The 15,890-nt window shown below is 42.1% G+C and overlaps 1 protein-coding gene across 1 annotated transcript; it reads right to left on the reverse strand.

Moving 5' to 3' along the window:
• Positions 1-272: 272 nt before the first annotated feature.
• On the reverse strand, positions 273-6,387 carry LOC121587508 (tetraspanin-36). Its single transcript, XM_041904503.2, has 7 exons — positions 6,210-6,387; positions 3,395-3,586; positions 2,896-2,970; positions 2,649-2,744; positions 1,531-1,680; positions 1,194-1,277; positions 273-924 (listed from the first exon to the last, which is right to left on the reverse strand). Exons 1-7 carry the CDS (start codon positions 6,267-6,269, stop codon positions 847-849), a joined length of 735 nt encoding a protein of 244 aa, XP_041760437.1. The 5' UTR covers positions 6,270-6,387; the 3' UTR covers positions 273-846.
• Between the last annotated feature and the right edge of the window lie 9,503 nt (positions 6,388-15,890).

Raw genomic sequence — 15,890 nt, forward strand, 5'->3', positions numbered from 1 at the left:
ATATCCTAGACAATCCAGTCTTGATTAAACAGAGCCTACTAGCTGATGTAGTGAGTCTTAAAAAGTCCTTGGCAGTTTCAACATAACATTTCAATCCTTAAAGGGGCAATCTGGGAGTGGCACATACATTTTTGGTCAATAAATTAATGATATATAGCAATTGATTATTGAAAAAAATAACTTAAACGCCTCATGAGCTTAGTTCAACTGCCTAACCCCATCAGAACCCAAAATAGAATTGTAAACAAACACTGTACAGCTTAAAAAAAATAAAAAAAAAAGACTACAACTTTAATTTTGATCTAATGGATGGTATGTCCTTGCATCCATAGATCTGTCTATGAATTTGAGAATGGTTACATTTCTCCAGCACCATCCATCAGCTGTTTACCTAAATAATTGCAGGGTTAGCCACTTTGTTGTTGTTTGAGTCCCAGATTGCCTCTTTAAATGGAGTGTACCCCATATACTGATATATCACTGTGAAAACCCTTTCTTGTTTTTTCAGTTTGTACAGTAGGAAATTACAAAACCAATTTCATTGTTTAAAAGTTTGAGTGGTAATTCCTATTTGCAACTATCTTTTAAAAAATGCCATCTTGTGGTTTCCAATGCTTCAAATGTTAGCAGTGGTTTGCCCAAAGTTTGGTGGGCTGACAACTGCAGAGGAAAGCTGAATGAAAACTGTAAGAATGTTCCTGAAAGGATCCTAAAATCTTGGAGTGGGGAACATAAGTCCTAAGGCTCTATGGTCTCAGTGCTGGAAAGGGGAGAGAAGTCAGGGGCCAGGAGATATTGCATGACAAGCCTTGGAAGTATCCTTAAAGCCAGCAGGATCAGGCAGGATCAGGCATGCAGGAGCTGGTAGCCACTTCGCCTGCCACTTTTACATGTGATCACGCACACACTGAGCATCCCGAAAAACTGAAAGGAAAGGACAAAGAAATGCAGTAAAATTCAGTACAGAGTAAATTGTCTGGCACCAAAGATTAAAGTAGGTTCACGCATCTCAAAAAAAGTCCCACTATCCCCATTCTGGCCCCAAGACTTTCACAGACCAATACCATTTTTTTGTGGGGGGAGGGGGGGGTGGCCTCAGAGGTGGAAACACAAAAGCATGCAGCTTTAGGCCAAACACCGGTGCAAAGTCTGATATTGGAAATGTTAAGTCAGAGGACTGCCAGGTACAGTACCTTGATGATGGCAAATCCAAGGATGACCAGCATGGCATAACTCATCACATCCTGAAGGAGCTGTTCCAGCTTACCCTCACAACCCTGGACACACACACACACAAACAAGTTCAAGTCAGAGTGTAAGGACTATCAAATATAAATACAGAAAATAGGTAGGAATAAGACAGACTATCAAAAACGGATCTAAATCCAGTCATGCTTTTTATTTTTGTAAAGTAAGGTTTTGGGGAGGGCAAACTGATCCTAGATCTCTGCCTAAAGGCTACGTCTCCCCAGCGAGTTTAGTTAGCTTAAGAGGTGGCATTAGTTAGACGTTTACTGCATTGATCCATACCCGGGTATTGAGCAGGTCTAGCTGGTCCAGTCTGCCTGTACACTCAGTGTTGTTCCCTTTACAACAGGAGATGGGCACAGTGTTGTTCCTGCTGCTGAACCAGGGGGTGGTGGTCCAGTTCAGGTAGGTCTGCACTCCACAACACTGCAACTGTATACAGAGAGAAGAACAACGTTTGGTAGTTTCATTTCATAGCGACTTCATGTGGTTCATGTGTAGGCCTATTTATAGGTCCTAAATCAGCTCCAAGCTTGCAAAAGCCTAGTTTCCTGTATCATGTAATCTTTGCGCAAGGCACTGTTTTAAAGCCACTGCACCTCCATTTTAGTACTCCCCCACCATTGTAAAAAAGCTATAAAATACATTTATTAATGTCTACATTCGTTTTTGCCACATTTATTTTATTACAGGCACCTTAATGCATACTTTTAAATTATATTATGAGAGCTAAACATACAAATATATATTTTAAAAACATTTTCCATAAAGTATCATTTTTAGAGTGTACTAGTGTTACTGTCAACAAAAAAAATACTTAAATACATGTAAATTAGTCCTTGAGACGTTTAATTGAAATACAGTAGAATTCCATTAATTCCTAGCAGGTCTTGCCCTGGAGGCAGAACTCAGAGGTTTCCACTAGATGGGCCAGCTGCAAATTCAAAATTGTAAGGTTAGGCATTAGGGTTAGCAGTGTGGTTAAGGTTAGGTTTAAAATCAGATGTTATGACTGTGGCTGTGCCAGCTAGTGACCATTCTGCAGAGCTGCCTCCAGTACATGAGTCATCTCAATAAATGCCAACCTGCTTATACTTATGGAGGACTGCCCCTTCTGAGGAGTACCAATACAGCCGACCTGTGTCTTCAAAGCCTCTCATTAGCCAATACATAGATAGCATCAGCAATCTAGTGTATACATTATTGGTGCCAACCAGTGCTTGCTAGCGCCAGAGAGGTTTTAAAATCGAGAGACTGAACACGTGATTTCTTCCTGTAACGCCCGCAACAAAGACTCTGACCACCATCAATGGCCTATTTACAGGAAGTAATCGCACATTCAGAATCTCGGTTTAAAACCTAGTAAGCCCCTGCTCGCTCAGAGATGGCATGATACTGACCTGAGACTGCAAGTAATCCACAGCCCGGGTGTCAGAGTTCTCACCATCATACTTCATGAACACATCACTCATTGACCGCTCCAAGTCCCCTTTTATCTGTAAAGATGAGGCATACAAAACAAAATAAATCTACGTCTATTCAAATATTGCACTGATACTCTACTACACATGTAATGCACCTGCACAAATTGAATACGTAGTATATTATTTCATTGTAACCTATTAGACAAATGTGGAATTCACTCACCCTGCTTTGGTAGATGAACCCAAACACTAGAGCAGCGACCTCTGCTGCAAAGATAGCCAGGATGAGCAGCAGGAACTGGAAAGAGAGGGAAAGACAATAGTCAGCAAGGAGAACGAGAACAAGGGGCGCAGCAGCAGGACTTACCAAACACTAAGATCCTCAGACCGTACAGTGTATCAGGGTTGGGGGTCAATTCTATTCAATTCCAGTCAATTCCTAAAGTAAACAAAATTACAATGTAAAATTATTCTCATTGAAAAGCATTGAAGAGAATTGGAATTTCAGCATACTTCCTGAATTGACTGGAATTGTAATAGAATTGACCCCAACCCTGCAGTGAATGCCTCCCAAATGGCACCCTATTCCCTATGTAGGACATAGGGTGCCATTTGGGACACACACCAGTGTTCTTATGACAGACCTAGCTGGCTGCGCCACCAGTCTCTCCTTTCACCATCACCCACCAGCCACCACCACTGTGTCTTAAGCTTATACTCACAAAGCTAAGGCCCACTTTGGATTCTCTCAGGGTGGCGCAGCAGCCCACAGTCCCGATGACGAACATCACCACTCCCACAGCTATGATGATGGCTGCAGGGATCAGCGTGTACTTATCCTCCAGGAAGTTGTCAAAGTTGTTGTAGCTCTTGATCACATAAGAGCCTACATAGGCAAGGGCACCCCCCGCAGCCTAGAATGAAGAACACAACAACATGAGCACTTTATACAGATCATCAAGGCTGTGTTGCCTATTCTCCACACTTTGCCCAAATTGTGCACGTGCATAGGATTGGTGTAAGCATTGGCTGAAGGGAGTTTCCACCATTGTTAAATCCATTTCAGAAAGTATGCAAGTGCACACTTTAGGAGAAGGGTGGAAAATTGGGATGCATCATGGGTGAGGCCAACTCATACAATTGCAGTATTGTCCTATGAATTGCAGTGTATATAATCAATTCCCTGGTCTTATAGAACTAATCTCTGTAAAATCATTGAAAACGTGATTATTGCACATGGTATCGAAAGAGATAGATTTGTCAAAAACAAGTTTGGATGATAACGTGAAGGGATTCAGAATGCCATTCGTAACTGCCTTTAGCAGTTCTCCTTCCCTTTCTTTCTCTCAACGCCACTGGAGGTTTATTCAGAGTTTAAATGAATATTTCATCCAAATTACATATTGGTTTCCTTACCCTGTAAGGAAGTGGGCTCCCGAGTGGAGCAGCAGTCTAAGGCACTGCATCTCAGTGCTAGAGGCATAACTACAGACCCTGGTTCGATTCCAGGCTGTATCACAATCCGGCCGTGATTGGGAGTCCCATAGGGCGGCGCACAATTGGCCCAGCGTCGTCCGGGTTTGGCTGGGGTAGGCCGTCATTGTAAATAAGAATTTGTTCTTAACTGACTTGCCCAGTTAAATAATAAAAAATAAGGACAAGGTAAGACAGGAATCCATGCTTTGGTTTTGTTCACCTGACTACTGTCTCCAAATGCTAACCTTTTAGCATTTATGGCACAAAAACCAATGCATGTGGATATTCCTGATATTAGAATAAGGAAACCAATATGTAATTTAGTAATTTGGGTGAACAATCCTTTTAAGTTGGTCATGCTTTTATGTCATGATGATACAGACACAAGGGTGCTGGCCAAATGCATTGATCAGGTGGTGAGCTGCTCATTGCCTAATAATCCTTTAGATTCGAGGCTCCAGAGCACATGACCCGGTTCTCTCACAATGAGTCCTCAGTCACGAGATCCACCACCAGCCCACCCCGAGTGGAACACCCCCCCTCCTAATCCTTCCAGGAACTTGGATCTTGTGCCTCATATGAGTGAGAAAATAAAAAGAGCCCCAAAAAACAGACTGTTGGTTTCGATTTCTTGTTATTTTGTTAATTTTTTTGTCAACGTCCAACTAGCATTCGACCAGATTACCTCCTGTATTGGCTGCATTTCCTGATTTAGAAATTGTATAGAATTACATTTGAACAACAGAGCATATGTTCAGAGAGAGAGAAAATATATGTGGCTTTGACCACAAACAGACCTATGTTTATTTCCCCTGGTGAATACACAGACAGGGTTGTAACTCTTTTCCAATTCCTTCTTATTTCAAATTTGTTTGTCATTTTTTCTAACACACAGGCCCATTTTTTTCCTTGAGGCCCCCATACCGGTCAATTTTTTTCCTTGAAGCATCATTATTAGCCAAATAAATGGTCATTCTTCATTAAAATAACAAATACAATTTAGACAGGCCCACTTGGCTAAAGATGGACCTGCCCATCTGGCATTTGCCAGAACTCCCCTAGCTAGTCCATCCCTGGATTAATCTCCAATTGACAAATGTGGTGTTGGTGGTGTCACTTTTATGTGCATTTTTGATCAACCTCGTCTCAAAGGATTTCGTAATATTCTGTACATAAATCAGGACACTCCATTTAGTATGGTATGTATTAATTTGTGGATGTCTATCACCCATTTCATTTGATTTTACGAATTACAATTCACATTTTATGTTACACATTTGCAAAACGTACAATATGTTTCCGCATTTGCAAAACGTACTATATGCAAAACTGACTATATGTTATGAATTCTAGCTAAGTGGCTAACGTTTGCTAGCTGGTTAACATTAGCTAGGCTAGGGGTTCATTTTAGGAGTTAGGTTAAAGGTTAGGGTTAGCTAAAAGGGTTAACGTTAGGGTTAGCTAACATGCTAAGTAGTTGTAAAGTTGCTCATTAGCTAAAATGCTAAAGTTGTCCGTGATGAGATTAGAACTCACAGCCTTTGGGTTGCTAGACGTTTCCGTTATATACACCCACCCATCAACCAACTACCCTACTACCGTTTTTGCCTTAAGTAACCATCGGTCTTATGTATCCATACCAAATGTAACATATCATACTAATTTGGCTGTCCCGGATATAAATGTACTACGTCTAGTCTTTGAGACCACGCTGTATGCACATGGAAGTAGGTCCACTTCAGAGACGTTTGAGAATGAGTGTACTGCGAGTAAGGTGATGTTGAAATTTAAGCATAAATACAAACCAAGAACAATGATTCCTGCCTCTAACCTTTTGGTAATGTTCAATAAGTCACGAACATTATTTATCACGATTTGAAATCGATATTAGAAACCGTACAGGCTATAACAATCAACAACCTACCATGCCCATTGCCCAACCAGTAGTTTCATTTCATCAACAACTGCTCACCATAGACGAAGTTAGGTAGCTGTTAAGAGCAGTGGAAAGAAGTCAACACAGAAATCAAAGGAGCAACAGAATGTCGACCAAACACTTACCCAAAATATTAAACTTAGAAGCAAAAGGACTGTTTTGGATGTAATAATTCCGCAATCCATGTTGATATGGTGGTGGGAGCTGGTCGTCAAATGCGATCGTGTTGGTCTCTGTTCTGATTATAAGTGGGTTCTGACTGCTTTGCTTTGAGCATGACTGGCTTTCTGACTGGCTTTCTGACACACGATCACATGCTTGTAGAAGAGCATACCAGGCACAGTTCATGTATGGGTCCTAATGCCGACCCTTTACAATTGTATTGCTCCATGGCTACGTTTTTTAATTTTTTTTTAATTTTATTTTTTTATTTAACCTTTATTTAACCAGGTAAACCAGTTGAGAACAAGTTCTCATTTACAACTGCGACCTGGCCAAGATAAAGCAAAGCAGTGCGATAAAAACAACAACACAGAGTTACATATGGGGTAAAACAAAACAAAGTCAAAAATACAACAGAAATACATATAATATACAGTGTGTGCAAATTTAGCAAGTTATGGAGGTAAGGCAATAAAATAGGCTATAGTGCAAAATAATTACAATTAGTATTAACACTGGAATGATAGATGTGCAAGAGATGATGTGCAAATAGAGATACTGGGGTACAAATGAGCAAAATAAATAACAATATAGGGATGAGGTAGTTGGGCGGGCTAATTTCAGATGGGCTGTGTACAGGTGCAGTGATCGGTAAGGTGCTCTGACAACTGATGCTTAAAGTTAGTGAGGGAGATAAGTGTCTCCAGCTTCAGAGATTTTTGCAATTTGTTCCAGTCATTGGCAGCAGAGAACTGGAAGGAATTGCGGCCAAAGGAGGTGTTGGCTTTGGGGATGACCAGTGAGATATACCCGCTGGAGCGCAGACTACGGGTGGGTGTTGCTATGGTGACCAATGAGCTAAGATAAGGCGGGGATTTGCCTAGCAGTGATTTATAGATGGCCTGGAGCCAGTGGGTTTGGCGACGAATATGTAGTGAGGACCAGCCAACAAGAGCGTACAGGTCACAGTGGTGGGTATTATATGGGGCTTTGGAGACAAAACGGATGGCACTGTGATAGACTACATCCAATTTGCTGAGTAGAGTGTTGGAGGCTATTTTGTAAATGACATCGCCGAAGTCAAGGATCGGTAGGATAGTCAGTTTTACGAGGGCATGTTTGGCAGCATGAGTGAAGGAGGCTTTGTTGCGAAATAGGAAACCGATTCTAGATTTAACTTTGGATTGGAGATTCTTAATGTGAGTCTGGAAGGAGAGTTTACAGTCTAACCAGACACCTAGATATTTGTAGTTGTCCACATACTCTAGGTCAGACCCGTCGAGAGTAGTGATTCTAGTCGGGTGGGCGGGTGCAAGCAGCGTTCGGTTGAAGAGCATGCATTTAGTTTTACTAGTGTTTAAGAGCAGTTGGAGGCTACTGAAGGAGTGTTGTATGGAATTGAAGCTCGTTTGGAGGTTTGTTAACACAGTGTCCAATGAAGGGCCAGATGTATACAAAATGGTGTCGTCTGCGTAGAGGTGGATCTGAGAGTCACCAGAAGCAAGAGCGACGTCATTGATATACACAGAGAAAAGAGTCGGCCCAAGAATTGAACCCTGTGGCACCCCCATAGAGACTGCCATAGGTCCAGACAACAGGCCCTCCGATTTGACACATTGAACTCTATCTGAGAAGTAGTTGGTGAACCAGGCGAGGCAGTCATTTGAGAAACCAAGGCTATTTAGTCTGCCAATAAGAATGCGGTGGTTGACAGAGTCGAAAGCCTTGGCCAGGTCAATGAAAACGGCTGCACAGTACTGTCTATTATCGATCGCGGTTATAATATCGTTTAGGACCTTGAGCGTGGCTGAAGTGCACCCATGACCAGCTCGGAAACCGGATTGCATAGCGGAGAAGGTACGGTGGGATTCGAAATGGTCGGTGATCTGTTTGTTGACTTGGCTTTCAAAAACTTTTGAAAGGCAGGGCAGGATGGATATGGGTCTGTAACAGTTTGGATCTAGAGTGTCACCCCCTTTGAAGAGGGGGATGACCGCGGCAGCTTTCCAATCTCTGGGGATCTCAGACGTTACGAAAGAGAGGTTGAACAGGCTAGTAATAGGGGTTGCGACAATTTCGGCGGCTAGTTTTAGAAAGAAAGGGTCCAGATTGTCTAGCCCAGATTATTTGTAGGGGTCCAGATTTTGCAGCTCTTTTAGAACATCAACGTTTAGACAGGCAGCCCCAATTCTGATCTTTCTTCCACTAATTGGTATTTTATCATATCACATCTTTTCACATCAGATCTTTTTCAGAGCTGGTCTAATTGGTCGAAAGATCAATCAGTTAAAAATAAGATCCCTAAGAAAATGTGTGTAATTTATTGGGGATTTATTAGGGACTGTGTTATGAAGCGTTATCAAAGTGGCTAAGTCTCTATAGAAATTCTTTATAGAAACAAACACTTTATGTCTCTGATCTGATTAACTACTCTTTTGACTCATGATGATGTATATTCAGGTAGTCTCGTTTCACAGCCACTGTACCTTCTAATATTCAGGTAATAGCCTTCTAATATTCAGGTAATAGCCTATGTGAGAATAGCCTGACTTCAGGTGATAAGCCCACTGGCACTCATTAAGTTTACAGTAATTTCAGTCAGTTGTATTCTATTTGCACTGTAGTTACTTGCATTCATTTCATTTTGATCCTCATCTAAAATCAAACACATTGTAATTAGTTAAAGGAAAAAGAGACGGACACCAGATATGCAGGGCAGAACACAGGTTTATTCCTAAACTGGGCTATTGTTCAGGCCACAGCCCACGCCGCTAAATTCCGAACATACACAAATACACAATGTAAAGTTAAGTGGCAGACTCATAGGAGCAACCTTTCCGTCTGTCCTGGCATATTAACCCTTGCTCGCACCCATGAGAACAATAACACACCCACGAACACAGAACACAATACCGGGTCGTTACAATATATTCCATGCAAATTATTGTTTGTTGTCCAGATTATGGTTCGATTTAAACGTTTAAACTACATCCTTTGCAACGATTTCCCTAATAATTATGTATACATGGACACGTCTGATAAATGCAGAAAATCGCCAATCAAAAGAAACGTTCTACCAAAGCGACCATGTTATTTTTGTGAAGACTATTTGATTCTGAGTTCGGACATATCAAGTTTGTAAGTGAAAACTATTTCCGACCTCACTTCACTCCACAAAAGATGCGCGCTGCTCGTGCAAGCACATGCGCAGATCAAATACACCTCTGTAACTGATAAAGGCATTTACGTGTCCTAATAATTCGAAAGATTGCGCAGAAAACCAGGTGATTTAATCGGTGTATGACCTTATGCCGATTAAGATAAGAATAATAAGCTGTTTACATGACTAATGCCAGACTCGGCCTACTGTCATAATCAGTTTAATATTGAATTATTAATGTGCATGCCTCTCTCGACCAGTTCTTATGCAGCGTTCAAAACATTTAAATTTACATTTTAGTCATTTAGCAGACGCTCTTATCCAGAGCGACTTACAGTTAGTGAATACATCTTGTTTTTATACTGGCCCCCCGTGGGAATCGAACCCACAACCCTGGCGTTGCAAACGCCATGTTCTATCAACTGAGCTACATCCCTGCCGGCCATTCCCTCCCCTACCCTGGACGACGCTGGGCCAATTGTGCACCGCCCATGAGTCTCCCGGTCGCGGCCGGCTGCGACAGAGCCTGGATTCGAACCAGGATCTCTAGTGGCACAGTTAGCACTGCGATGCAGTGCCTTAAAAATCTCCGACTTCCAAGCTTTCAAAACAACTGTGAACTCGGGGGAAAAAATCGTTTTGAACGATCATCCAACTCGGAATTCCAACTCGGGAGCTCGGGCCGGTTTCTATAGCTCCGACTTTTCGACCTGAAGATCACTGACGTCATGATTTGACCTCGTATTTTCCGAGTCCCGGGTTGTTTTAAACGCAGCAACTCTCTAGATGTGACGTCACTCCCTGCAAAGTACGCACGCGAGTGCCTTCTAGTCATGCTCCTGGTGCATGCCCGGACCAGTTCTCAGTCATGGTTAAGTAGTGAAGAAGTTTTCGTCGCTCCTGGCTGTAGTACATTACGGTGTTCCTATTCATGTGTTACTGTGTTCCTATTAATGTGTTACTACTGCCACCTAGTGGTGATTTAGTTTAAGCCTTTTATCAAATCAAATTGTATTTGTCACATGCGCCGAATACAACAGGTGAAGACCTCACCGTGAAATGCTTACTTACAAGCCCTTAACCAACAATGCAGTTCAAGAAATAGAGTTAAGAATATATTTACTAAATAAAGGGGGGTACCGGTACCGGATCAATGCGCGGGGATACAGGTTATTTTATGTGTAATAATGTGTTATAGTGATGCCCTTATACAGTGAGGGAAAAAAGTATTTGATACCCTGCTGATTTTGTACGTTTGCCCACTGACAAAGACATGATCAGTCTATAATTTTAATGGTAGGTTTATTTGAACAGTGAGAGACAGAATAACAACCAAAAAATCCTGAAAAACGCGTGTCAAAAATGTTATAAATTGATTTGCATTTTAATGAGGGAAATAAGTATTTGACCCCTCTGCAAAACATGACTTAGTACTTCGTGGCAAAACCCTTGTTGGCAATCACAGAGGTCAGACGTTTCTTGTAGTTGGCCACCAGGTTTGCACACATCTCAGGAGGGATTTTGTCCCACTCCTCTTTGCAGAGCTTCTCCAAATCATTAAGGTTTCGAGGCTGACGTTTGGCAACTCGAACCTTCAGCTCCCTCCACAGATTTTCTATGGTATTAAGGTCTGGAGACTGGCTAGGCCACTCCAGGACCTTAATGTGCTTCTTCTTGAGCCACTCCTTTGTTGCCTTGGCCGTGTGTTTTGGGTCATTGTCATGCTGGAATACCCATCCACGACCCATTTTCAATGCCCTGGCTGAGGGAAGGAGGTTCTCACCCAAGATTTGACGGTACATGGCCCCGTCCATCGTCCCTTTGATGCGGTGAAGTTGTCCTGTCCCTTTTGCAGAAAAACACACCCAAAGCATAATGTTTCCACCTCCATGTTTGACGGTGGGGATGGTGTTCTTGGGGTCATAGGCAGCATTCCTCCTCCTCCAAACACGGCGAGTTGAGTTGATGCCAAAGAGCTCGATTTTGGTCTCATCTGACCATAACACTTTCACCCAGTTCTCTTCTGAATCATTCAGATGTTCATTGGCAAACTTCAGACGGGCCTGTATATGTGCTTTCTTGAGCAGGGGGACCTTGCGGGCGCTGCAGGATTTCAGTCCTTCACGGCGTAGTGTGTTACCAATTGTTTTCTTGGTGACTATGGTCCCAGCTGCCTTGAGATCATTGACAAGATCCTCCCGTGTAGTTCTGGGCTGATTCCTCACCGTTCTCATGATCATTGCAACTCCACGAGGTGAGATCTTGCATGGAGCCCCAGGCCGAGGGAGATTGAGAGTTATTTTGTGTTTCTTCCATTTGCGAATAATCGCACCAACTGTTGTCACCTTCTCACCAAGCTGCTTGGCGATGGTCTTGTAGCCCATTCCAGCCTTGTGTAGGTCTACAATCTTGTCCCTGACATCCTAGGAGAGCTCTTTGGTCTTGGCCATGGTGGAGAGTTTGGAATCTGATTGATTGATTGCTTCTGTGGACAGGTGTATTTTATACAGGTAACAAGCTGAGATTAGCTCCCTTTAAGAGTGTGCTCCTAATCTCAGCTCGTTACCTGTATAAAAGACACCTGGGAGCCAGAAATCTTTCTGATTGAGAGGGGGTCAAATACTTATTTCCCTCATTAAAATGCAAATCAATTTATAACATTTTTGACATGCGTTTTTCTGGATTTTTTTGTTGTTATTCTGTCTCTCACTGTTCAAATAAACCTACCATTAAAATTATAGACTGATCATTTCTTTGTCAGTTGGCAAACGTACAAAATCAGCAGGGGATCAAATACTTTTTTCCCTCACTGTAGCTTATATTGTCAGTGGTGTCACGCAATGTAATTGTATAATAGCTGTATATTATTCCTGATATTGACGCCACTTTTGTTATCTGCTTCCTCCTATAGAAAAAACACACCACATCCACACACACATTCACACCCAAGTGTACCTTGTACAAGCAGTAGCCTTCTCAGTGTCAAGCCATAGCCCTGTACATGCTGTGCTGCCTTCATACTGTGCTGTTATAAACTGTCTATTTTCAAGTAAACTACAAGTCAACCGTTCACTGGGTCTTCCCATCAATGCCCTTACGAAAAAAGATTGCAGTTTAACTGCAGTACAATACAGTGTAACTGCAGTTACAGTGCAGTAAAACTGCAGAACGCTGCAGTTATTCTGCAATTTCTGCGTCCAAAAAACAACACTTTTACTGCAGTTTTAAAACTGCAATCTTTTTTTGTAAGCGTGCGGTCTGACTGACAGCCGGAGGCGAACACACCTATACCAAACCAGCAATGTAAGAATAATACAGTACTTTAGCCCTCCACTACAGTGCATGTAAACGTACTCACTGTGTTTAAAACATTTCACTGTGTTATTCATTAGTGATAGTTTTTAAATGTCTTGGAATGGCCTAGTCAAATAAGGGGGGGGGGGGGGGGTGAATAGTTATGCACGCTCAAGTTTTCTGTTTCTTTGTCTTATTTCTTGTTTGTTTCACGAAATAAAATATTTTGCATCTTCAAAGTGGTAGGAATGTTGTGTAAATCAAATGATACAAACCCCCCCAAAAATCAGTTTTAATTCCAGGTTGTAAGGCAACAAAATAGGAAAAATGCCAAGGGGGATGAATACTTTTGCAAGGCACTGTATTCTACAGACACCCGACAAGGCCCAAATCCCCGTCATTCGCATGAGAAAGAGACAGAGATATCGCGGACGTAGGTCGGGTGCCTTGTAAGGATCTGACAGCGAGCGAGTAATCTACCTCTTCCATCAGTCCTATTAGCCAACGTACAATCATTTGAAAACAAAATGGACAACCTAAGATCAAGGATTCCTACCAACGGGACAATAAAAACTGTAATATCTTATCTCTATGTTTCACAGAGTCGTGACTGAACGACGACATGGATAACATACAGCTGGTGGGATATACAGTGGGGAAAAAAAGTATTTAGTCAGCCACCAATTCTGCAAGTTCTCCCACTTAAAAAGATGAGAGAGGCCTGTAATTTTCATCATAGGTACACGTCAACTATGACAGACAAATTGAGAAAAGAAAATCCAGAAAATCACATTGTAGGATTTTTAATGAATTTATTTGCAAATTATGGTGGAAAATAAGTATTTGGTCACCTACAAACAAGCAAGATTTCTGGCTCTCACAGACCTGTAACTTCTTCTTTAAGAGGCTCCTCTGTCCTCCACTCGTTACCTGTATTAATGGCACCTGTTTGAACTTGTTATCAGTATAAAAGACACCTGTCCACAACCTCAAACAGTCACACTCCAAACTCCACTATAGCCAAGACCAAAGAGCTGTCAAAGGACACCAGAAACAAAATTGTAGACCTGCACCAGGCTGGGAAGACTGAATCTGCAATAGGTAAGCAGCTTGGTTTGAAGAAATCAACTGTGGGAGCAATTATTAGGAAATGGAAGACATACAAGACCACTGATAATCTCCCTCGATCTGGGGCTCCACGCAAGATCTCACCCCGTGGGGTCAAAATGATCACAAGAACGGTGAGCAAAAATCCCAGAACCACACGGGGGACCTAGTGAATGACCTGCAGAGAGCTGGGACCAAAGTAACAAAGCCTACCATCAGTAACACACTACGCCGCCAGGGACTCAAATCCTGCAGTGCTAGACGTGTCCCCCCTGCTTAAGCCAGTACATGTCCAGGCCCGTCTGAAGTTTGCTAGAGTGCATCCAGAAGAGGATTGGGAGAATGTCATATGGTCAGATGAAACCAAAATATAATTTTTGGTAAAAACTCAACTCGTCGTGTTTGGAGGACAAAGAATGCTGAGTTGCATCCAAAGAACACCATACCTACTGTGAAGCATGGGAGTGAAAACATCATACTTTGGGGCTGTTTTTCTGCAAAGGGACCAGGACGACTGATCCGTGTAAAGGAAAGAATGAATGGGGCCATGTATCGTGAGATTTTGAGTGAAAACCTCCTTCCATCAGCAAGGGCATTGAAGATGAAACGTGGCTGGGTCTTTCAGCATGACAATGATCCCAAACACACCACCCGGGCAACGAAGGAGTGGCTTCGTAAGAAGCATTTCAAGGTCCTGGAGTCTCCAGATCTCAACCCCATAGAAAATCTTTGGAGGGAGTTGAAAGTCCGTGTTGCCCAGCGACAGCCCCAAAACATCACTGCTCTAGAGGAGATCTGCATGGAGGAATGGGCCAAAATACTTATTTTCCACCATAATTTGCAAATAAATTCATTAAAAATCCTACAATGTGATTTTCTGGATTTTTTTTCCTAATTTTGTCTGTCATAGTTGACGTGTACCTATGATGAAAATTACAGGCCTCTCTCATCTTTTTAAGTGGGAGAACTTGCACAATTGGTGGCTGACTAAATACTTTTTTTCCCCACTGTACACTACATCGGCAGGATAGAACGGCTGACTCCGGTAAGACAAGGGGTGGCGGTCTGTGTATATTTGTAAACAACAGCTGGTGCATGAAATCTAATACTAAGGAAGTTTCGAGGTTTTGCTCGCCTGAGGTAGAGTACCTCATGATAAGTTGTAGAACACACTATTTACCAAGAGAGTTTTCTTCTATATTTTTGGTAGCTGTCTATTTACCACCACAAACCGATGCTGGCACTAAGATTGCACTCAATGAGCTGTATAAGGCCATAAGCAAACAGGAAAACGCTCATCCAGAGGCAGAGCTCTTAGTGGCCGGGGACATTAATGCAGGGAAACTTAAATCCGTTCTACCTCATTTCTACCAGCATGTTAAATGTGCAACCAGAGGAAAAAAAACACTAGACACAGAGACGCGTACAAAGCTCTACCTCGCCCTCCATTTGGCAAATCTGACCATAATCCTATCCTCCTGATTCCTGCTTATAAGCAGAAACTAAAGCAGGAAGCACCAGTGACTCGGTTAATAAGGAAGTGGTCAGATGACGCAGATGCTAAGCTACAGGACTGTTTTGCTAGCACAGACTGGAATATGTTCCAGGATTTTCCGATGGCATTGAGGAGTATCAAAAAGAAAGGAGGACCAAGGCACTCTTCATATAATTAATTTAAATGCCTTTATTTGTATGGCATGTTCAATAGAAACAAGGTTTTCAAAAAATCAGACGCGTTTCGGCTGCATGTCCTTCGTCAGGGAGTACAAATAAATAATACAATGTCCTCTTTTGAACAGCTTTTACAATTAGCCCTAATTTGAAGAGGGAGTGGTTACAAAGTTGATTGGACACACCTAGTAAGCAATACTATACACATTAAAAAGTGAAATACTGTAACTATGTTATCATACAAATACAACTCCAAATTAGAAGTATCAGAACACTTAGAAAGGTAGTTCTAACCTTAAATATGACTGAGAAAAGTGTCAAAAATAAGAAAGCAATATATTCCATAGTACACTAGAAACCAGCAAAACATGAACAACAACAGTCTAAACATAACTGAGGGTAATTGAGCACA

Source organism: Coregonus clupeaformis, chromosome 18, assembly GCF_020615455.1.
Source record: "Coregonus clupeaformis isolate EN_2021a chromosome 18, ASM2061545v1, whole genome shotgun sequence".
NCBI lineage: Eukaryota > Metazoa > Chordata > Actinopteri > Salmoniformes > Salmonidae > Coregonus > Coregonus clupeaformis.

Excerpts from the sequence above, each read along its gene's own strand:
- LOC121587508 (XM_041904503.2), bottom strand. The coding sequence starts at position 6,269 with ATGGATTGCGGAATTATTACATCCAAAACAGTCCTTTTGCTTCTAAGT. Across the intron at positions 1,681-2,648 it reads TGGATTACTTGCAGTCTCAG|TTGCAGTGTTGTGGAGTGCA; the intron begins GTCAGTATCATG and ends CTCTGTATACAG. Across the intron at positions 1,278-1,530 it reads TAGACCTGCTCAATACCCGG|GGTTGTGAGGGTAAGCTGGA; the intron begins GTATGGATCAAT and ends GTGTGTGTCCAG.